This window comes from Rhea americana, unplaced genomic scaffold, assembly GCF_003343005.1.
Source record: "Rhea americana isolate MKP2758 unplaced genomic scaffold, rheAme1 scaffold_3, whole genome shotgun sequence".
Classification (NCBI taxonomy): Eukaryota; Metazoa; Chordata; class Aves; order Rheiformes; family Rheidae; genus Rhea; species Rhea americana.
Window position 1 is genome coordinate 13,396,655 of NW_028186423.1, and position 23,475 is coordinate 13,420,129.

General features: G+C 36.4%; 1 protein-coding gene across 1 annotated transcript in view; it reads left to right on the forward strand.

Moving 5' to 3' along the window:
* The window catches only part of SCEL (sciellin), an 80,093-nt gene that overhangs the window by 48,896 nt on the left and 7,722 nt on the right, over positions 1 to 23,475 (forward strand). The window contains exons 11-14 of the mRNA XM_085309533.1: positions 1,038 to 1,109; positions 18,442 to 18,501; positions 20,055 to 20,141; positions 21,933 to 22,004. Coding sequence (XP_085165659.1) covers positions 1,038 to 1,109; positions 18,442 to 18,501; positions 20,055 to 20,141; positions 21,933 to 22,004 — 291 coding nt within the window. The remainder of the gene's footprint in view (positions 1 to 1,037; positions 1,110 to 18,441; positions 18,502 to 20,054; positions 20,142 to 21,932; positions 22,005 to 23,475) is intronic.

Genomic DNA, 23,475 nt, shown 5'->3' on the forward strand with positions numbered 1-23,475 from the left:
TATGATCTTAATATAACAAGTTGTTCCTTGAACAGAACTAATATATCCTATTTTTTTCTGGGTTTATAATCTCCATCTCTTTGTTTATCACCCTCCAGAGTACCTCAACCGTATCACCATGTGCTCCTTTGTAGCAACGTCTTTGATTTTCTGTTTCTTCCCTTGCAGCATTCTACTGCAGTACTCTCAGGTCTTTGCCGTGTCCTAAGCCTTCAGACTCCCACCAGTTTCCARTCCTTCACTATAATCCTTAAATAACCCTTACAATATCTTCAGCTCCCTCTCACTTCCCTGAATTAGTGCTTGAGCAAAAGGCAGCATGTATTGTGGCTGTGTAAAGCAATAGATCTATGTACAGCTTGCTGGCTGGCTGGTAAAAACACATTAATTGGCCAGAAGTTATGCCAGGTAACAGCTGAGCTTAAGATGAAATGCCACATTTAAGTCTTTCCTCTTTATCGGGTCACTGATTTTCATGGAATTTGTGGAAGCCAGTATCCTGGAGATTTCTAATCCACTTGCTTGCTGTTAGCCAGAGGATTAAAAATAATGATGGCAGGAGACTGACAAATATATATCAGAGAGACAAAAGTGTGCACAAAGTCTCATTTCCTTAGGAAACCAGAACAAAAAAACTTATTTTAGCTTGTTCACRCAGTATCCTTCATATGAGACAATCAGACCTACTCTTTGGAARTTCTTTTGTTATTGAAATCTCATGAAACAATAAAGGAACTCCACTTTATTATTATACAAATACTAGTAAAACARTCTTGGAATAAAAAGAGTCTTGGAATACCAACTAGTCAAAAAACTCAGTGGATGCAGTAATCTAGTACACTGAAACATTATGGAACTCTTCAGATACATATTTAAAGAAAAAGATGTAGGAAAAAGYTTTTTAAAAAATCCCAACTCATTGTGGTTACACTTGCAAGAAATAAAATAAAAGCTGCAATAATAACCCATCTAAATGATATCAAGTATATCTACGTATCTTCCTATGCATTAAGCATGTTTTCATCATTTTCTTGCAGTGCTACCTTTTCATCAGAACAGGTGACCCCTCAGAATTCAAAGACTGACGTGGATGATCAAGCTATAACAAGGTAACATAAACAGATATAATCAAAATGATGTTACTGTATATGATAAATGTGATTTTAAATTCTAATTTATTTGATTTACATATAGCCCATTTAGGTATGAGATTAATGCAGGATTTATCTAGTTTTATCTATTGGCCTAGAAGTACAAACTTTTGAGTCTCATCTCACTGGCTTACTGAGTTATCATCTCAGATATTTCTTTTTTTTTTTCCTTTCAATATGTCTAGCCTGCATCCTACTAAGCAGTATATAGATACTTGCTACAAATGAATGAAAGTAGATTAATAGCAGTAGTATGGATTATACAGTGTATTTTCTTTGTTCTTCAGTTTGGGTGAAAGGGAGTATCTACGTGTTACTAYGTATAGAAAAAGTTCCTTTTTGTGCGTAGTACTCTTAACATTCAAAATAGGAAAAAAATACACCACTTTGTGTGACAAAATTAGTGCATTTAAACAGATGGGCTTGTTCTTATAAGTTAGACAGCATATGTCATACTGTACCTTGGAAAGTGTACAGAATTCCATGAAAACTCTTGGGGGAAAGTGACATAGAAATGGTGATTATTGAAGTTCCAGCAAATTGCAAGGTCTTATRCTAAAGGAAATGGTAAATTTTTCAAAACAATCTTTAACATCCATGTACAACATTCTACTATATTATCTTGACCAAAATAAAATGCCGTAATATGCAATTAAAAATGAATGAATTAGATAATTCTAGATATGCACTGAGAATTACAATAGTTCAATTTTCATTTTTACTTTGAGATAYTAAAAGGTGAAAATATTAAAATCAATTTATATTAACTAATTTTATTTCACTTGATTCACAAGGTATAGTTTTCTGAGGTTTGGAGCCAGTCTGCAATACTTTGAGAGTATTACTTTGAGCCTGCAACCTCCCAGAACAAGTACAAAGTAATAAAGGAATATATCCAAAAGAAATCTAACTYTGTAATCTCTAGGAAAAAAACAATGCTTCAGTGAAACATTTTCCTGTCAACAAATATGGGAGATTTTAGAAAAATAAATGCAGCAGTATATTAGCTAGAGAAGTCACAGCCATTCTTCATTCATRAAGGCTTGTTAAAGTCTTATTTAATTCCCATCCTCAATCATTTCACATTCATCATCCCCCAGTGGCTGTCATTAGCATATCAAGCTTGGTATAGTAGTTCCTGCATTAATAGAGAGCTATAGGAATGATATTTGACTGGTCTACAAGTTACTATGGTAACATTGCACTACAGTTATTTGTGTCAATAAGTAAACTATAAGGAGCTTGTAATATTGGYGGGCAAAATTCAGCCACCTACTGCTGATTCCTTTACATTTAGTTCATGCTTCATATGTCATCCATCTGCTACTGAGGTGCCAATTTCATGAAACTACCAATTTTGCTAAATTTATGCTAACCAAAAAGGTATTAAGCAGCTGTCATCAGAAGTGACTTTCTTCTGTTAAAGATGCCATATAAATATACTTCTGGCAAGAATGTTTGTACCACACAATGAAAGTTAAGAGTTACATGAAAAATATTTTTAGTAACACTGCCATGTATTAGAACAACATTTTGTCTTCTGTGAAATCATGTAATTTTATGTAGCTTTTCTTGGAATTGAAAGATTTTCAAGTAATGCTTTTTAAAGCCATACTTACTTGATATTTGTACCCTGGTAGGCATGTTAATGGTATAGTGAATTAATTCCACCGTAAAATAGATGGAATATGGCAACTGATTCTCTATCAAACTGTTCAGTAATACAAGGTAAATCTTTTGGAAGGAATTCACCTGAAAAGGATGTCAGATACTGTATGTCTTTTGGGTAGAAAAATCTAAGCTTCACTGTGCATTGTTCCATGCAAAGCCTGCTTCTATTAATGCAAAAGCAAATTTTACGTTGTTTTCAATTAGAACACTTGGATGTGGCATCTATCTTCCATATCTGGAAGAAATATATATCCATATATTTTATGAATCTATATAGAATATCCTATGATATATATATATAGCATACCAAAGACATATTTAACATATGGACCTCCGCCTTAGATATAATGGATGGCAAGAACTTAGTATATTTACAGAAAGAAATAGGCATCTCACAAATATTCAGATCATCTGTAGGTACCCTAGCGAAACAGAAATAAGCAGTCTAGGAGCTAGTGAAAGTGAAGATAATGACTGTCTAATACTAGTTGTCATGCATTATTCAGAGCTTAAAAACTAACCTTCAAATCATGTCCCTTCATATCCTATATATATGGCAACATATGAACACTTCAGTGGAAACATAAAAAAACATTTTCCTAATTTGCTCAATAGGTCTTCTATTCTTTGCTTATGAAGTTCTTTGTGTGTTTTATTTCCATTTCAGTGGAGATCCAGAGAGAGTATTTCTCACTCTGTGTTTTTACGTTACAGAACTGTAGCTACTRTAGTAATTAAACGCAAGTGTTTAAAAATCTTCGTTAAGAACCATGTTCTGTGGGCAGTCTTGTTAAACCACATCAAACAYCCTTAGGATATTCAACAGAGTTTTAGTCAGTCTGTCATTAGTGATTATAGTTAGGAAGCAAAATGTATATTTCCAGGCAATGCTTTTAGACAGGGTTCACTTGTATTGGACTATGTTTTTTCTTTGCTTATGATCTCTAGAGACAGCAACAGTATTTGTCACAGTTGGCCACATTTACCACTGCAGTAACAAAATTACTGCTAAAAGATGCAGAATGGTTATAAAGTGATATTTACCACAGTTTATAAATTGTAGAATTAAAGAATCTGTATTGTATTTTGCTACATATATTAGAATTTGTGTTGGAAATATTTGAGAAGCTTTTGAGGTAATAGTAACAAGCCATATAAAAAGCTGTAGAGAGTTCTCACTYGGCTCTGAAAGCATCTCTATGAGACTGTCTGCTATCAGTGAATGATTATAAGTCTATAGGGGCACAGGACTATATTAAAGGAGCATTATGCACAAAGGAAACTTTTTTCCAATCCATAGCAGAGAGAGAGGTTGAAGAAAATGTTTCAGCTGTCTGTTTGTATGTATGTGGAGTGGACAGGCAATTTCTAGGGAATAGAATCAAAGAACTAGAATACTTGTCCAAAATAATGTGTGCGTTTTACCTATTAGTTTTTTTTTCAATTATACATTTATTTATCTGGTGAATGATGGGTCTGAGGTATGATTTATGAGCAAATGACATATGTTTGAGTAGATATATTTTGTTTAGTAGTATGTGATGAAAAGTTTTTGATTACATATGACAAGATTTCTCTTATCTGATGTAAATGAGGTAGATAAGAAAGGTCAATGTTCTTTCTATATGTTTCGATGTTTCACCATCAGTACTGACTGCAAAATTTCTGCTGCAGTTCTTGGCTCTTTAGAGTTATAAACTATAAAGTTTATATCTGTAACTATAAAGTTACAGTTCCTTGAATATTAGTACTGTAGAGGGTAATTCACTATAATTACTCCTGTCAGATAGTAGCAAATTTAGATGATACAAATTTAGATGATAGATAAATTTAGATATATATATTTTTATTATGCTCCTTTTTAGTGATATTCCTATTTGAACTGAGAGGTGTTGCCAGTTTTCATTTTAAAAGATCATGAAAGGACAACAAATTAATTACCTTAAATCACGTTTTGCAATAATGACACATTTTTCTGTATATTCAATATTTGGCAACTTTGAAAAGTAGATGGTTAAAAAAGGAGATAGAAATTTTTCCTCTCTCTCTCTTTTTTTTTTAATGAGTAAATTGATATCAGCTTGGAAATTTCCAAACCTATGGAACTAAAATTATAATGTCAGGTCTCCTAAACAAAGGTTTGTTGATAAAATCTATATTGCTATAAAGCTACCAAGAGCGTAAGGTTGAAAGAACGTGTAGACACATTTTCAGACATTTGCCAATTATGTGAACTTCTATTAGAAGAAAAAGTTTTGTCAAGTGAAGCAAGGTACAGTTGACAGCGGTCTGGTGTGGGGACATTCAAAGTATCACCCTTTGTGGGACGTATTACTAGGATAACCTTGAAGGCTGTTCCATTGCGATGCAAAATGTTTCTGTGCCTGAATTCCCTTTCCAGGCCACTTACCTCACAGCACCCCCAATTTTCTTTCTTTCTCTCTTTTTTTTTTTTTTTTTTTTTTTTTTTTTTTTTTTTTTTTTTTGTTTTTTTTTTTTTTTTTTTTCCTGTGGGTCAAATGGACTGGCTGTTGCCAGGCACTAGGTCATAGCGGATCCCTGCCAAGCATAGGCTGTGCCTCTGCCGACAATAGCAGGAAGGGATGCCTCAGATTTGCTTGGCGTTGCTGCTTGTCCACATTGTACCTTCTGTCTTCTGTCTCCTTATGCAGCAACTGAATTGATGTCTCCATTTCTATGCTTATTCCTCAGTTTTGTGGGTACTATCTCATCTCTTTAAAACCAGAGAAATTATGGATTTTGACTTAGGGAAGTGCAGCTGAAAGTTTAGCTGGAGCAGTACTAGTCATACTTCTGTGCAAAACCTCTTTTTTGATCTCTTTTCTATGATGTATTTGTAGGAAAACTGAGCTTTCCAAGATAGGCTAGGCTGGTGATTTTTAAAGAGGATAAGACAAACTTTAGATCACTGTGACCTTTTAAGCAACAGGATTAAAACCACATCAGAGTAATCATGGCTGCAGTGATGCTTTACTGTGAAATAGCTGTTGAGTGATACCGTTTTTCTTCTGCCTGCTGCCTCCCTTTTTTGTTTTTTGCTAAGTAAAGCAGTGATGTCTTGGAACAATTTGGAAAGAGAACTTTATTCACGTAGATTGATAAGCAGTCAACATTTTACTGACACTAAAGCTGAGTAAATGGGTAGAAGGTGTGATAATAAAGAACAGCCTGAAAATTCAGTGGCTGTACTAGTCTGAAGGACATGGAGATACTCAAAAATTGCATTAGCCATATCAGTGTAACTAAAGAGGGATTCTCCTCACTGCTGTTGGATGTACTAATATAACTGTTACCCATACAGCAAAAGAGAAGGGAATATAAAAGCATATAAAATGTAGTATAAAGTACTGCCTTATCTACTCAAAGAGTTGAAGCTGTGTAATTCTTCAAATTAAGAAGTGCTCCCTTCTAACCAACAAAATTATACCAGTAACAAACTTTAATTATGCACCATCAGACTTACCTACAGATAATTTCAGTATTTTCCTTAAATTTCTTCCTTTTCCTCTGTTTTTTCCTACTTTTGCTAACTTTATTTTATCCATTTCTGGCCTAAGCCTGTCCTTATTATTACATATAACTTCCATTTATTTCTCTTTAAACTTTTTACTGTGTTAAGGCACCCCAAATGTTTATCGTAGAAGGAGGGGTTAATTTCACTTCAGTCTTCTAGAAGTTAGGAATTTAGTTTAAATGTTCTGCAGTGTCTCCAGAAGGGGCATTGTTTCATCTGAAGATAGATATCTAAAATAAGCTGAGTCAGTGGTCCTTTGGAGTTGCCTGTCTCTYTCCTTAGATAGAGAAACACCCTAGAAAATTATCTCAGGTTAGACTAAAGTTTAGATGACCAAAATTGTAAGGCATGATTCCCATACCAAGTATTCCTGTGTGGCTTTTCCATTGTGAAATCTCTTTGATCTATCTTTACTTTTTATAGACTATATAATGATTCAGCAGACCTCTAAACTGTTCTGGAGGACACCTGTGTAACCCCCAAAGTATTGGAATCAAAGATATTAAAACAGAACCAGTTTAGGCATAGTCATAATTTAATGGTCATAATTACAGCCAGATCTGGCTCTGACTATAATGGCTATTTTATTTGGTTAGGAAAAGTAGCTTAAAATTTTCTAGATATTTTTTCAAATAAAAAATTAATACACTCATTTTTGATGATACATTTTTGCACCTAGGCAGAAAGCAAAAATACTAATTTACTTTCTAGTGACAAAGACCTTTTGCCTTCCAGTTTTGACAGATTTGGCTCTCAATGGAGTGCTGGTTTAGAGCTCTTCTGCATGTTAATATAAATGACTTACTGTTGAAGAGCTTGTGTAAAGAGACCCAAGCCAATTATTCCTAACTGAAGAGTTAAAACAGTGTTTACAGGGTCATACATATCCTCCAAGCAAAACTGAATAAGTTGTTTTCCTTTCTTCAGTGATCTTTCCCAGTCTACCTCCTGCGAAACGTTCTGGTCAACGGCTTCTTCCTCTGTATTTAACTCTGAAATCCTCTGGGCTAAGCATTACACTGTCGTTTTGGCAGAGTATAAATTGGTTTTCACAGTTGACTGCAGAGCTCTTCTGTTCTCTTATCCTTGGCTATTATTGATGAAAGGTCTAAATGAGGGCTTTTGGCATTGATTAGTGGAGAATAGTGATGTGGAAGGAAATGCCGAAGAATAAATGCCACTCTTTTCTCAAAGAACTTCTTTATTCTTTCTCATTCATACACAACAAAGTCTGATATGAGGACATTAAAGGACCCACAGATAGCTAATCAAAACTCAGACAGGCCTGTGATGTTAAACTTTGTTGAYTGTGATGCCTAAAATACTTACTATATTCCAGATGAACTCTTGTTTCAGGTTTGGAAGRTCCAGTTGGCATCCAATTGTTTCTGTAATTTTAAACTGTCCTTTTCTGTGCTGATATTACTAGGTCAGAAATGCCCTACGGTTTTAGCCAGACTACATTAGTGTGGTCTTGGCATATTCAATTATGACAGAGGATGAAACTGTTCCATCAAAATGTTTTATAGGAGGTGGACTGGGAAAGATCACTGAAGAAAAGACAACAACAGATGCTGCTTGTATGGTATTACATTTAGAAAAATTAATGCTGAGTCTAGAGATGGAAGCTGCTTGATAATTACTGGCAGATTCCTGATTTTGTCTGGAACTGATACCCAGATGAATGCATATTACTTCTTGCTCAGTTTGGCTTGCCATCAGTTGTATTGATTCAAAGAGGGAGCCATGAGAGCCATATCATCCACAGATCTTGAGGCAGAATGGTATTTAATTAAATTTCTTGGAGAGCTATTTTCTTTAGCATATTCAACAATCAGCTGAGGATAGTATCAACAGTGATGGTGACAAGATACAGTCTTGGTACATTCCCATTAATTCATAGGAAGCCATACAATGTAGCTACCATTAATTTGAATGCAAGCTCTTTTTAGAGCTCAAGATGTATACAACTCTTCTGCTACTAGCACTATCTTCTTAAAAATAGGAGATAACCTCATCAGTTTTTATAATCATGCTCAGGGCTTTGAATCAGGAAAAAAAAGATTGAGATCTGTAATAACTCTTGTGTGTGACTTACTGGCAAAATGAGTAGATGTAAAGGCTCATAGAGTATCCTGAGATGTGACAAAAAGTGTCYCACTGATCAAGACATTACAGCACATCCTCTAAAATTACTGTGGTCTTTCAATTTCTGGTCCAGAAACAGCACCTATGAGATTGGTGACTTTGATGTTATGTGAACAGTCCATGTATCAGCAAAGAGTGATGGTGGAATTCTAGGTAACAAAGCAAAAAAGCCTGAGGCATTTAGGGACATCTGGTACTAGAATTGGCCTCAGCAAGACTTTCACAGCTTAAGTAAGCATTAGCTGAGGTGAGCTGGGAGTTGTACCCCATACTCACCTTCCTTCCCTGAAGAGTCTAAGGAAGTCTTGTGCTCAGAGGAAGCTTAGTTCAAAAGCATGGTTGGGCTCTATTTAAAATGAAAGGGAAGAGACACTTTTAAAATTTCTTTTCTCGTGCTCTTTCTCATCATGYATGTGCAAAATCAACGGCAGTTTGGCTCCAGCTGGACAGTTAGAATAATTAATTTTTTTTTTTTTGCTGATTGTTTTATTCATTGTCTTTAGAATTTGCAAATATGAACACTAGAAAGGTTTTTGTTGCTTTTATCAGACAACCAATGACTTCCCTATAGCTGTTTTTGTAGGAATGCTTCACATATTTCCTGTTTCTGTGACATTAAAAGCTTTATCTGAATGTTTTCGAGACAAAAAATGTATTAGCTGTGCTTGAATGTCTGGATAGGATTCATTTGTGTTTTCCTTTTTGATRGTGATATGAATTGTCACCAGTTAAACCAGAATTACAGAGCTATTATCCACTGAAATATGTGAGACACGCAGATATAACTGACAGAGCAGAATGATTGGAAAGTGTTAGGGTTTTTCTCAAGTGAACTGAGTTAGAAATCAAATTCAGACTGAAAGTCAAAGCAAAATRTACACAACTCAGTTTCACTGAGTTTCACTGAGTTTTTAATATAGAATATAAAAGGCAAGTTTTCATACTTTTGCTTACATCATACTTTCATTCTGACACTTTTAAAGGTTCATGAATATGTTTATTAAGGTTTTTTTTTTGTGTTAAATCAAAAAGGCATTAAATACCTAGCATTAATAAAATGAAATAACCACAAACAAACAGAACTGTTCTGTGAATGAAATTTTGCTGATGTTGATTCAGGRTGAGAGAGATTAAGCTTTCAGAAGTTAGCTCATTTCTACAGAGGCTGTCACACAAGCACAGAATAAATTCCCTCCCTGTCTGTTTGTGTCTGAGAGCCAGAGAAGTCCAAGCTGTGACAGAACAGGACTTTCAGGTTGCACTACGACATTAATTTTGTATGTAGCCTGCCTTGACAGCTTTTTCAGAAGTATTTTACTTATCTTCTTTGCTAGCCTTTTCTTTTGCTGGACTGTCTTCATTAGATGTCAAGTTTCTAATCTTGTTTTACATAAGGAGCTAGAGGCAATATAGCAGGCAGGAGCATCAAAATTCATGGTTAGAACGTTTATAGCTTGAGGCCCACAATGGAACATTAGTATATTATTATATATTTTATATATATATATATATATGTATGTATATATATATAAATAGGCATAAGTTTTTCTGCCCTCAAAGTAGGAATTTCTTATAGATTTATACTGTTACTTTAAACATTTTTCTGGAATTGGATGTTAAAGGTAGAAGTAGATTTTTTTCACTGGATGTGGTCACTTAAAAACAGAAAAATAACTGGATTGAAAAAATTGGCTTTCATACTTCAGTGATAATAACAAGCACATTTCTGGCTAAAGATCTAAGACTTAATGCTTTTATTTTATAATAAATTCACTTATTTTGGAAATAGTGGATTTAAACAGATTCTTTTGTATAAAATGTGATAAGGAAAGCCTCTACTGTTGTTCAGTTGTTTTACATATATATATATATATATATATATGTATACACATACATATGTATATACACAGACATACAAATGTGTACATATACACATATATATATATATTTATGCACAAAAATTTTAGAAAAGGATATATTTACTGTTATGAGTTACTTGTACAAATTACAGTCTTGTCCTGAGGTTGCGTTTAAAATGTTTCATCTTCTTGAATTTGCCAACAAACAACATATCCTCCTCATGGCAGGCTGTTTGACCTGCGCTATTCATAGAATCATAGAATCAGTAAGGTTGGAAGGGACCTCTGGAGATCATCTAGTCCAACCTCCCTGCTCAGCAGGGTCACCTAGAGCATGKTAGACAGGGTTGCATCCAGGCAGGCCTTGAAGATCTCCAGAGAAGGAGACTCCACAGCCTCTCTGGGCAACCTGTGCCATTCTCTTCCATTTCTAAAAATACTCACCCCAGACATAATGTCCACAGAGRTGTATTGTCTGTCTCTGAAAAGATTATATTTGGAGGTGACATCCCTTTGAATGACCTATGAAAAACATCAGCATCCATTACACAGCCACCTACCATATGTGAAAGATATTTCTCCAAGTTAGTCTGAATTCCTTTGTATATCCCAGAAATTTATGCTGCTTTCTATTTTCCATTATCTATATTTAAAAAATTGTTTTCAAATTTAAAGAATTCAATTCTATCAGCCTTAAACACTAAAATATTTTTCCAAATGACAGTTATACTAGCAATTAGAAAGACTTCTCCACAATTACTGCCTTTCACTACATCTATATTCTAATATTAAACAAGTTTCTTTAAGTATGAATGCATACATTAGTCTCTTTCTCTCTTTAGTACTAGACTTATCTTTTAAAAGTGTTAGAAAAGCTATGAATTGTACTTTTGATTTTTAGCATATAAACAACTCTCAAATGGAACCTAAACTAAGATTCTAGTTAGAAGCTGTGTTGTACATCTGGTCTTATTTTAAATGAGGAATGGRGTTATATGGTGATATGAGCACTGATGGCTGCTGTGTGCTAAAGTAATTGTAGTTTTGCCACCAACAAGTAGAGATTTAAAAAACTCACAAAAGCTATGTCTTGTATCTGATCAGATAAATTCTGACTTACCCACTAAGTCCTGCAGTTTCCCCTATTTTATGCTATGTCCTTCAATAAATAAAGGCTCTCAAACTTTTAGTTGTTAATAATCTGGGCTGTACTTGAATCGGAAGCCAAAAATTGCGTCTCCTATAGCCTGTCCCTTGAACTAGCCAGGTGCTTCAAGAAGAACATGCAAGGTGTCAGCCCTGATTACTTGCTGCAGTCATGCCAAGCAGATGTTTAATGAGGGTGAAAGTTAGAGAAGTGTTTCAAGTGCAGTCCATTAATATCTCCTGAGGGTTATGTTTCACAGAAAATGTGGTGCTTTATGGCTCCTCAGGAGCCATAAAGTATAGCTGAACAGGTCAGTCAGAAAAGCAACTCAGCGTGCATTTTTATACTGAAAGCTGCAGCTACAACTGTTTTTGTTCACTTATTAGGGCTGTTCAATGTTAGTGTTCTATAAATCAGGCTGCTAGTTGACGGTGTGTGCACATGCAGCCTTCACTTTAGTGCTTTTCTTAGTATCCCTTTGGACAGGAAATAAAATCTTCCTCACAAGCTAGTCAATGCTTTCTGGTACTCAAAATGTTGAAAGTCATGTACACAGAAGTAAAAAATGCTGTTGTTGTGAAGTCATGATGATTTAACGTTTCAGAATGAGACAAGTTCATCTATTCCTTGAGTTACACCAAGTATTAATATAGGCCAGTAAACACATTTTTGAAGGAGTGATTCTTAAATTATTAGATGTCTGTGAATCTACTTTTTTGTTCATGATTTCCAGTAGGCAATAGGTAAAGGATGAACTGTTTTAGAAAACTCATCTACTTTGAAATCTCTGTGCAAAAGTGAGCAGAACAATTTAAGGTAAAGCAAAACTGAAATACCTAGGAAGCGTATTAAAATACATATAAAAATTTAAAAAGATTTTTTTTTTAAAAAAAAACCCTCCAGAGTATTTCCTGCTGTCTTGATGCAGTTTCTTCCTTCTCTGGAAATAGGAAAAAATTATCTGCAGTAAGAACAAGTATTTAAGTGATAAAACTTCCCAGTGATCTACAATCAATTTCTAGAGTATTGTTAATTCAATCCTGTAGYATCTGRTATAGAAACACTAAAATATAAAGAATGCTATACTGAAAATTGTAACAAATTAAATACATCATTTTATGTGTATATTTAGTAATATTTTCAAATGTATCTACTCTACTGAACTATGTCTCATAAAAAGCCAGTWGTAATTTGGTTCCCTAAGTGCCTGTATGATTTTGAAAATGGGACGTAAAAGCTTTGGACCTGGGCTTATTTACTTCAGTGACCTGCAAGGCATGGATTTGCTAATGTCACAGGCTTTCTGTTGCTCCATGCTGTGAAAGTCAGCAGAAGTAAGCAGAAAGGCTCCTGATAGATAACCCTGCTGAGTGAATAGCRTATAATCCCATGATAGTGGCCAGAATGAACAGGAGTCGAAAATATATTGCCTTCTGTGTTTTGGGTGAATATGCAATATTGAAGCTGATATATATGTGAAGGTCACATAATACATAGAGGTTTTAATCTRAATAGCTGCAATTGTAAAGCTTCAGCAGGCTTTATGGTGGACTTGAGGGATGCATTTTAAATGGTTGTGAGAATATAAAGGGGAGGGACGCAGAAAACAAGAATAATCATATATTTTCTACTGAAGCCAGATGCATGAACAGCTGGATGCTTTTTCTTAATGAAAATTTGTAAAAATATAGGTGAATAAAGTAAACTATCTAAAGATTTTATTTAGCTAGTGGTTTTATTATTGTCACCTTTAAACACTGAGGAAGCAATCTGCTGACCRGTTCATAAATGGCTGCTGAAATTCTTGGATAAACTTGTTAGCCTCAGTTCTGGAGAAAAACTGAAAAATGTAAAGAGAATCCATAACGCTATTTAATATTATTTTTTATATATATATATAATAATTAATAATACATTATTCATTTATTAATGACAAAAATGGAATTCTAGTTATTGATGTTTCATTGATGTCCCCTTGCATTGAACTGTTTTTATTTCCTTCTTAAAGAAACAAAAATCTTGATAATCTCATCAGAGTCCCAAAGCTGACAAACATGACAAGAAGACATCTTCCAAAGCTCTGTCTTTACCTTTCACTAAGATGTTTCATGACAGAACTGTTCAGAATGAAATGTCAATAATGACACATACGCAGTATTACTGAGTACCATTTTACAAAGCAGGCCCTACAGGGGAGCAACTGTAAGCTGGAACCTGTGAATTAATATTGAATTCTTTGGAAAGTTCATATTTTTCCTTCACTGTCTTCGCTTGCAAAGAAGACTCTGAAACTATGGTATTGATATGATTGAACACACAAACTATTTTCATAGCTGTACTAGATAATATTTTTATTTAATTTTACAGAATTTTACMTTGCTGGTAGAAAAATATAAACATATTTTCCTATGTTGGTCAATAACATCAATRTTTGAAGACTCTGACTATAAACTTATCCAATAATTCACTTTTTTCCTCTAAAATGTATGCATAAATATATTTATTTATTTTYAGTACACTTTACCTCTTTGCAGTTAGGGGGAATATTATAACACTGTTATATTTTGTTGTTTTTTGGGGGAGGAAAAACTGAGGATCTTACTGAAATAAACACTGCTACTCAGAAAAATGAGAGGCAAGACTGCCATAATCTTCTCCTACACACTTTTAAAATATTTATAGTTAATTGTATCTTGGTGCAAATAGGTTCAGTTCTGTAAGGATAATTAAGAGAGTAAAAGTTAATACTTTGATTTGAATGTGGAAGAGGGGACAGGCTGCTTGAGAGAATTATAGGAATGCAGTCAGAGTATGTAGAGATGCGCCGAGGAAGGCTAAGGCCCAGCTGGAATTGAGTCTGGCAAGGGATGTCAGGGACAACAGGAAGGGCTTCTTCAAATACATCAGCAGCAAGAGGAGGACTAGGGACAATGTGGGCCCACTACTGAATGGGGCGGGGGCCCTGGTGACAAGGGATACAGAGAAGGCAGAATTACTGAATGCCTCCTTTGCTTCAGTCTTCACTGCTAAGGGCAGCCCTGCCCACGGATCCTGGATGTGAGGGACAAAGTCTGGAGAAAGGAAGACTTTCCTTTGGTGGAGGAGAATAGGATTAGAGACCTTCTGGGCAGGCTAGACATCCACAAATCCATGGGCCCGGATGGAATGCACCCACGGGTACTGAGGGAGCTGGCGGATGTTGTTGCCAGGCCACTCTGCATCATCTTTGCAAGGTCCTGGAGAACTGGAGAGGTGCCTGAGGACTGGAAGAAAGCCACTATCACTCCAGTCTTCAAGGCAAGGGCAAAAAGGACGACCCAGGCAACTATCGGCCTGTCAGCCTCACCTCCATCCCTGGACAGGTGATGGAACAGCTCATTCTGGATGTCATCTCCAGGCATATGGAGGAAAAGAAGGTGATCAGGAGCAGCCAGCATGGATTAGCCAAGGGCAAATCCTGCTTAACCAATCTGAAAGCCTTCTAGGATGGCATGACTGTCTGGGTAGATGAGGGGAGAGCAGTGGACGTTGTCTCCCTCGACTTCAGCAAGGCTTTTGATGCTGTTTCCCATAACATCCTCCTAGAGAAGCTCAGGAAGTGTGGGTTAGACGAGTGGACAGTGAGGTGGATTGAGAAGTGGCTGAAAGGCAGAGCTCAGAGGGTCGTCATCAGTGKCGTGGAGTTTAGCTGGAAGCCTGTGGCTAGTGACACTCACACCTGAGGGCTGTGCTGCCATTCAGAGGGACCTGGACAGCCTCGGGAGAGTTGGGCAGAGAGGAACCTCCTGAGGTTCAGCAAAGGCAAGTGCAGGGTCCTGCACCTAGGGAAAAATAACCTTAGGCACTAGGACAGGCTGGGGGCTGACATTCTGGAGAGCAGCTTTGCAAAGAAGGACCTAGGAGTGCTGGTGGACAAGTTGACCATGTACCAGCAACGTGCCCTTGTGGCCAAGAAGGCCAATGGTCTCCTGGGGTGCATTGGGAAGAGTGTTGCCAGCAGGTGGAGGGAGGTGATCCTGCCACTCTCCTCAGCCCTGGGGAGGCCTCATCTCGAGTGCTGTGTCCAGTTCTGGGCCCCCCAGGACAAGAGAGAGACATGGAGCYACTGSAGAGAGTCCAGCRTAGGGCTACAAAGATGATCCGAGGGCTGGAGCACCTGCCCTGTGAGGAACGGCTGCGAGAGCTGGGCCTCTTCAGCCTGGGGAAGAGAAGACTGAGGGGGGGATCTTATCAATAAGTACCTGAAGGGAGGGTGTCAAGGGGACGRGGMCAAACTCTTTTCAGTTGTCCCATGTGACAGGACAAGAGGCAATGGGCAGAAAYTGAAGCACAGGAAGTTCTGCCTGAGCGTGAGGGGGAATTTCTTCCCTGTGAGAGTGACGGAGCACTGGCMCAGGTTGCCCAGAGAGGTTGTGGAGTCTCCTTCTCTGGAGATCTTCAAGGCTCGCCTGGCTGCAACCCTGTCTAACRTGCTTTAGGTGACTCTGCTGAGCAGTGGGGTTGGACTAGATGATCTCCAGAGGTCCCCTCCAACCTTACTGATTCTATGATTCTATGATTTAAGCCAGAAAAACTCTATTTTAMCTCTTTATTAAATAAATGCTAGTAAATATAAATAACTTCATGTGCAAGAAAGTSATTTTATCTTACTGAAACTCTAAATAGTCACTGTGTGATCATCAAAATTCTATAAATTCATATGTAATGTCCTATTACTAAAACTTTTCCTTTAAATATGAGAGGAGTGCCGTAAAGATGGATCACTAAAAAAAGTCCTCTTTTTTCTTAGTGCCATTCTTCACTTTCAGATGAGAACCAGTTTGTCCTTTCTTATCTTACACAATTTTTCAGTGATTAATGCTATTATTTTAATTATAGATTGGTTAATACAGAATTAGCTTTTTCAGAAACAATGGATTTGCTTACTAGTATAGATGCAGTAATATGGTCCTGGAGACTATAAAGCCTTATAAAGTCCCAATAACAGCATTTGTAAGAGGAATCTGATCTAGATATACAGACAAATCAAATAAAAGCACTTCACAGCTTGGCAGCCATTTATATAATTCATAATACAGGTGCATGTACTGAAAGGAATGATGTTATCAGGTTATAATGGTAGAGCCACAGTCCATTTAGACCTTTTCATCACTTTTTGCACCATCACAATTGTGTAGTTCCATTTATAGATGTCCAGAATGGTTGAAGTAAATTTCTGTTAATGTCTCTRTCTCTTTTTTACTTTGGAAGGAGACAAAATATCTGATTAGATGGGTTGTGTAACTTTAGATTCCTAAAGGAAATCACACCCAAAGTATCATTTTTAATGGTAARACTAATTATCTTTTGGAATAGGTTTAAAAGGCTTATGAGCAGTTTCCTATCTTATTCAATTTGTTTCTTTTTTTCAAGATTGCATCTTTATCTAAAAAATATACTCCAATTCAAACAGGAATTTATTAAGAAAAGAAAACCAAGTGGCTTGGTTTTACAAATTAGGCTAGATTATCCCAGTGATTCCTTTTTGATTTTATGCTCCCATAAACTTTAGYATGTATGCTGATGTCTAACTATCACATTAATGAATGTAACAATGGAAAAATTTCTATAAACAAATGCTAGAGCCTGAAACCCACACTACTACAGTACTACAGTATTACTATATTAATAGGTATTACTATATTAATAGCAGAAGTACTATGTAAGTTTCAAATAATTTGATCTAGTGTGATGGAAGAAAGCATGCTTGGCTGAGGTGCTAAAATGCTTATATCTTACAAGTCCACCAGGTATTTGAGTTAGATTGAACAAAGTAGATTTATAAACTGGGAGAACCAGTTGATATGCTCAGGGGCAGAGCTGTCATTCAGAAGGACCTAAACAGGYGGGAGAACTGGGCAGGAGGGCTTAAAAAATTCAGTAAGGACAAAAGCAAAGTCCTGCTCCTGGAGAGGGAAGACCCTCTTGCAGTGATACAGTCTAGGGGCTGATGGGCTGGGGAGCAGCTCTGTGGAAAGGCCTTGGGGCCTTTGGGAGACAGTGAGCTGTGTGTGAGCCAGCAGTGCACTCTGGCAGTGAAGATGGCCAGCAGCATCAGGGCTGTATGAACCCCCTCCACACAAGCAGCTGATTAAGGGAAGTGATTATCCCCTTTACTCAGTGCTTGTGAGACCACATCATTAATTCTGCATTCAGTTTTGCTCCTCTACCCTCCTCCGCCCCCATGCTTCAAGAAAGACATTAATAAACTTGGGTAAGTGCCACCAGGATGGTTGGGGCTAGAGCACTTGCCCTGTGAGGAGAGGCTGAGGGACTGGGGCTGGTTCAGCCTGGTGAAGGGATGACCACAGGAGTCAGCAAGGAGACAGAGCCAGGCTTGCCACAGCGGTGCGTGGTGAGAGGATGAGCGACAATGGGCATAAATTGAAGCACGTAATATTCAGACTGAATATAAGGAGAAACTTTTCCCCAATGAGGACAATCAGGCAGTGGAGCAGGTTGCCCAAAGAGTTTGTGTAGTCTACGTCCTTAGAAGTTTTCAAGAACCAGCTGGACAAAGCCATGAGCCAGCTGGTCTGAACTCAGAGCTGCACCTTCTTTGAGCAGGAGCTTGGACTAGAGACCTCCTGATGTCCCTCCTGGCTTGAATGATCTCTATGATCCCATTTTTGAGTATCTTGTCATTCTTTTGTAATGTTGTGTATTCACTGGAGAGCAACTGAAAAATATTAAGGTTTGAACTGATAACTCTAACTTCATAAATGACTAAAAACGTTGTATGAAACAATTGTGATATGTATTCAGTGTGTCAGGAATCTCCCTTGTGAAATGCATATAATTTTTTCTTCTTTAACATAATTCAACCTATTAAACATGCTGAAATAAAATCACATGATTTGATTAATTTTGAGGTATTTCTCACTTTCACAGAGATCAGGACCATGGTGATCATATAGAAATAAAACCTGCTGGTGCTCAAAGTAAAAAGAGGTGAGACTCAATTCATAGTTCTCTCTAGTATTTACCAAATATTGAGTCATAGTTGTTTAGTGTGGTACCTAACAATGTTTATTCCTAATACAAACAAACAGAATTGGCATAGCTTGAGTAAGAATTCTGAGTTATTCATAACATTTGCAATATAGCTGCATATATTTTGATAATGATAAATAATAACTGAAACCCATAATCTTTTAGTGAATGAAGATGCCTAGTGACAAGACCCATAAAAGTATTTTTGTGCTTATCTAGACATTTTGTGAACTCAGCCCTAGTATCTCAAAGAAACACAAATCACTGCTACTAGGATCCATAGTATTTGTAGACTCTAGGACCCAATGTGGTTAATTAAAGCAAAACTATTATTATATTTTCAGCTAGAATTCACGTGGTATTTTTTGGAATCTTGCATTTAAATATGTAAATGATGAGGAAGAGCTTAGCTATTTAAATAAATGCTTCTGCTATTTTTAATATAAAATAYTTTAATTCTAGCAATGTCACTTGGCAGTCTGACCAGAGAAGCAAATACTGCACATGTACAGTGAATGAGTTTTTCTTAGTTCTGAAAGGAGGCCTTCCAGATTACGACTCGAGCACAATAGAGGGTGCTGCTTCGTGTGACATGCCATGCATATAAAACAGTGACTGGCACTGAGCAAGGTTCATTTAGTGAAGCTTCAGACCTTGGAAGCTCACTGAAATAAATCAAACTGCAGGCCAAGCATCCAGAGTTAAGACTTATAATAATCAAACTGTTTCAGAATATAACTTTTAGCAAAACCAAAGAAGAGCAGCCTTTGTTTGAGCTGCTTTGTAGTATCATCAAGAAAATTATTAGCACTTATTACTTAAATCCTATAATTTGTCTGACAAGGTTTATTTTTATATTTGGTAGCATGGCATGTTTATGGCAGAGAAAACTACAGGAGACAGGGTTTCTCCTGCTTGAATCATAATTCTGTTCTTTGAAATAATAGTCCATGTATCTGTTCAGCTGGTTGTTTCTAATAAAGCCACCACTGTAGTACATGAAAGCAAGAAACAAGCTCATCTTATTTCTCARTTGAAACTAAAATGTACTAAAACCAAGAATAAAACATTATGATCCATGTTACAGTTCCTGAGATATCTGGATCTGTTCTATTCAAACTTGTTTTACATTCTCTTTTCCAATAGGGTAYGACTCTGACAGTACAGAATACCACCAAGAAAGTGCAGAATGCTTTCAATCACTGGAGCAGCATTAGTGGGTAGAAGAAAGCCTCAGTGGAAACTTTGAGGAAACRAGGGGTCAATTAATGTTAACTGAAGTTTCTAATACAAATATATCCACCAGCATAAATTGGAGCACTTTAAAGTATAGGGCTGTGACTCTGTTACTTTTCACAAGCACTAATTTAACACTGTTAGAAAAAAGAAAAAAAGTCTTTTACTCACTGTTACTAACAGAAGCTTCTACATTTATAGTTATAGCTGTAACTGAAAGCTGCATAGCTGAAAGTGATTTTTAAAAAGTGTGTGTTTTCTTGTTGCTTTCTTAGGGTAGCTGAGCAAGTGTATGAAAATGCTCCAAGTACTCCAAGTAATCTTCCTACAAACTATTCTAGCAACAGTGAAAGAAAATCCAGGTACTGTGCACAATAAACCAGAATGTCTAAAGTGCCATTTCTTGCAAAAAAATGAGAGAAACCATCTTTATACACGAAAGTTCAGTGATGTTTGAAAACCTCCCACTGGTCCCTGGGATCATGCTTTTATAGTCAGCCCTCTTCCAAATCTGCTTCCAGGATCCCATGAATAGAAGCCCACAGAAGCACAGCTCTAGTGCATAGAGTGGGCAGTCCTATCATGCCCTACGTAACTGCAGAGGTGTATATGAGGCAGCAAATTTAGGGGAGTCATTAAGCCAGAATTAATATAATTAATAGAGAAAAGGTATCTCCAGCACGTTATTCAGATATTAGATGCACTGTGCTCTAGGGTAGCTTATTTCTTTCTGTAACTATAAGGAAAACACGTTCTTCACTCAGATGCTTCATTAAATTTCTGACAGTATACAGGATGAACCTGAACCCGTGCATCATCTCTCATCCTAAAAACTAAAATTGTAACATGGGTTTCTGGCTTTTTAGGGGGGCTGCATACAGACTATGTTTAAATGCATTTCTCCTGCAGTACTCTTGATCTATCTGGACTCTGTCCCTAGAAGCGCATACATTGCAAATCTGAGTGTAAAATGCAATATATGAATATTTGATAGAACTGAATAAACTTCAGGTCTGTTAGTAAGGGGAAACTCTTGGTGTAAAGGAAACAGTATATTTTTGTTCACAATTAAAAAATGTATTTTCAAGCAATATGACAACAAAAAATGTATCATTCTTGAATGAAAGACTTTTTTGGATTAGGAAAATCACTGTGTAATATCAAGCAACCCATCCACATAGTCAGGATTGTTTGAAGATACAGWCTTATGTGTAAGGGACACAGTGGTGCCTCAGGTTATACAGAGGTGATGAACTGGGGATTCAAAGCTGAGGATATGGAAGGGGAAGGAGAAATCTTCTATTGACCCTTAGTAATAGAGAAAATGTCTCTTAGTCTGCTACTTTATCCAAGATCCCTTTCCCTGTCTTTATCCACACCTTGTCCTTGGCGTGGATGGGATATGGCTAGGCACAAAGTCTTTGGTCTCTTGTTTTCTTATATTTGCTGCAGGAAGCTGGGATGAGATAGCATGGTTGGGATTTGCATATTCTGAAATTTCTGCATGGCCATCAAGGCCATGAGAATAAAAGAAGCCAAACAGCATATATGTTTAAAACTCATATGAGTATTCAGCATGTGAATTAATTAACACTTTACAGCATTTTGCAGACATACAGTTTCTCAGCTGTAATGTTCTGATTAGCTTTGAAAATTGAAAGGGAAAGATAACACAAGAATGGCAGGGCAAAGAACATGCTTTAGTGTGCAGTATTACCTTACATGTGACAAAATATATATACCCTACCAAGAACTGTAATTGAAATTCATATTTAATTCATGAAAGCTTATTAAATGAACAGTTTGTTCTTGCATTTTTTATGCAATGGGTTCAACAGAGTATTTGGCTGTAGAAACAAATCACACTATAACAAGTAAAGGAGTGGGTGATAGAGACTGAAAGAAAGGACTTGGTCAGGTTGGGAGTTTTCAGGCTGCACTGTGACTCAATGTTAACTTAATGTCTTGTCACAGTGTCACGCTATGCATTTATTTGATACGGTTCTGAGCTTCCTCATATTTTGGGTGGGCAAAACTGGTAACTAATGGTTAAAAAATATTTTTGCTGTGGTTTTGTAGCTTTTTGTCCTATATAGTACAATTTTTTTGTTGTTGTTTAAAGATGCAATTATTCATGTTTGTTTGTATTTCAGCTATAATACTTCAGCCAGTTATTCAAATCCAAGGGACATTGGTGTATACTCAAGGACTTTTGAGGAAAATAGGTACTGGAGAGATATCTCAAATATTTTTCTCTATACAGCTTTTTATACAGTGATTCTGAAAATATATGCTTGAGATATACAGTGTTATTTTCAGGCACACTGCACCAGATACCATGAGTATGCCATGCACAATACACACATTGCCATTCTCAACCTTGACATAGCTAGATGACATCAACATGTCCCAGGATCAGATTCTGCAGCTAAATACAGTGAGTTARAAAGAAGATTTGAGAGAAATAAGTTTAACAACAGAAAGAAGCTCAGAGAGGACAGTACATTTTAGGAATACAGAGTTGATATTACTATGCCGTTTCTGTTTGCATTAAGAAACTTTAGGCACTTTAGTTGCATCTGCCAATATACTCCATACAGTAACATGTGTTTTGCGCATGTATCTAGCTTGGCCAGGGCAAAACTAAGGAAGTCAGTTAACTTAAATTTGCTTTCCTACTTAGGAAGCTTACTTTCATACTGCCTGCAATGTAAATGAAGCACTGGGTGTTCAACTGTGAGAAGCTACTTCTGTAATGAGCAAATCCAGGCRTGTTATATTGTTATTAAATAATAAATACACAGCTAGGTTTTATGAAACATATATAAGCATTTATCATTTAAACTTCTCACTAACTGTGCATTTTTAATACATTTCTGTTGTTGCATAGAAATCAGATATGACATATTCATTACAGAAAACAGATATATGAAATACTGTATCTGGGCCACATGTTATCAGTTGTAGGGAACTCTATTACACTCTCCCTGAAAAAAAAGGTACCTTCTGCAAACACACATGATCATAAAAAAGATAAATATCTTTATAGCTTAGCATTGCTAAATATCATTCAACAGGGATATGAAATGTGTAATGATTACCATATACCTTATGCATTTCTGGAGAAATAGAATAATTAAATCAACTCAGAACTGTTCAAAACTTGTATGGTAAGATGGCTTCCACAGCTGTCACATACTTGCTCATCCCTTGCATGTCAAACAAATCTGACAGTTTAGTGACTGGAACTGTTAAAAAAGGAAGATTTAAGTTCCCTARTAGTTAAATTCAGCATAATCCTTCAACTCTGAGTGTAAGGAACAACACAGTTACTGCAGTAAACACAAACCACACACTGAATAGTCTGTGCTCTAAAGACCTTACTCTACTTCTAGGGACACACTGCAATTTTGTTTGGTTATTTGACAGCTATTTGAGGACTCATGAAAGAATAACAAAAGGAAAAAAACAAAGCCTGTTACCGTTTCCTGACATGTATCATTTAAACTAAGATATGAGCTCAGGCAAATCCAGTACCGTATTTTTAGACCTTCCTCAACGRGTTTATAGATTTCATTTTGAGACGCTGGAGAATCATACAGTAGCAGAACACAGTCTAAGACAGGACACATTATACTTCTACTTTATAAATTTTTATTTGATATATTTTTCTTGATAGTCATGAAAATAAAAGAC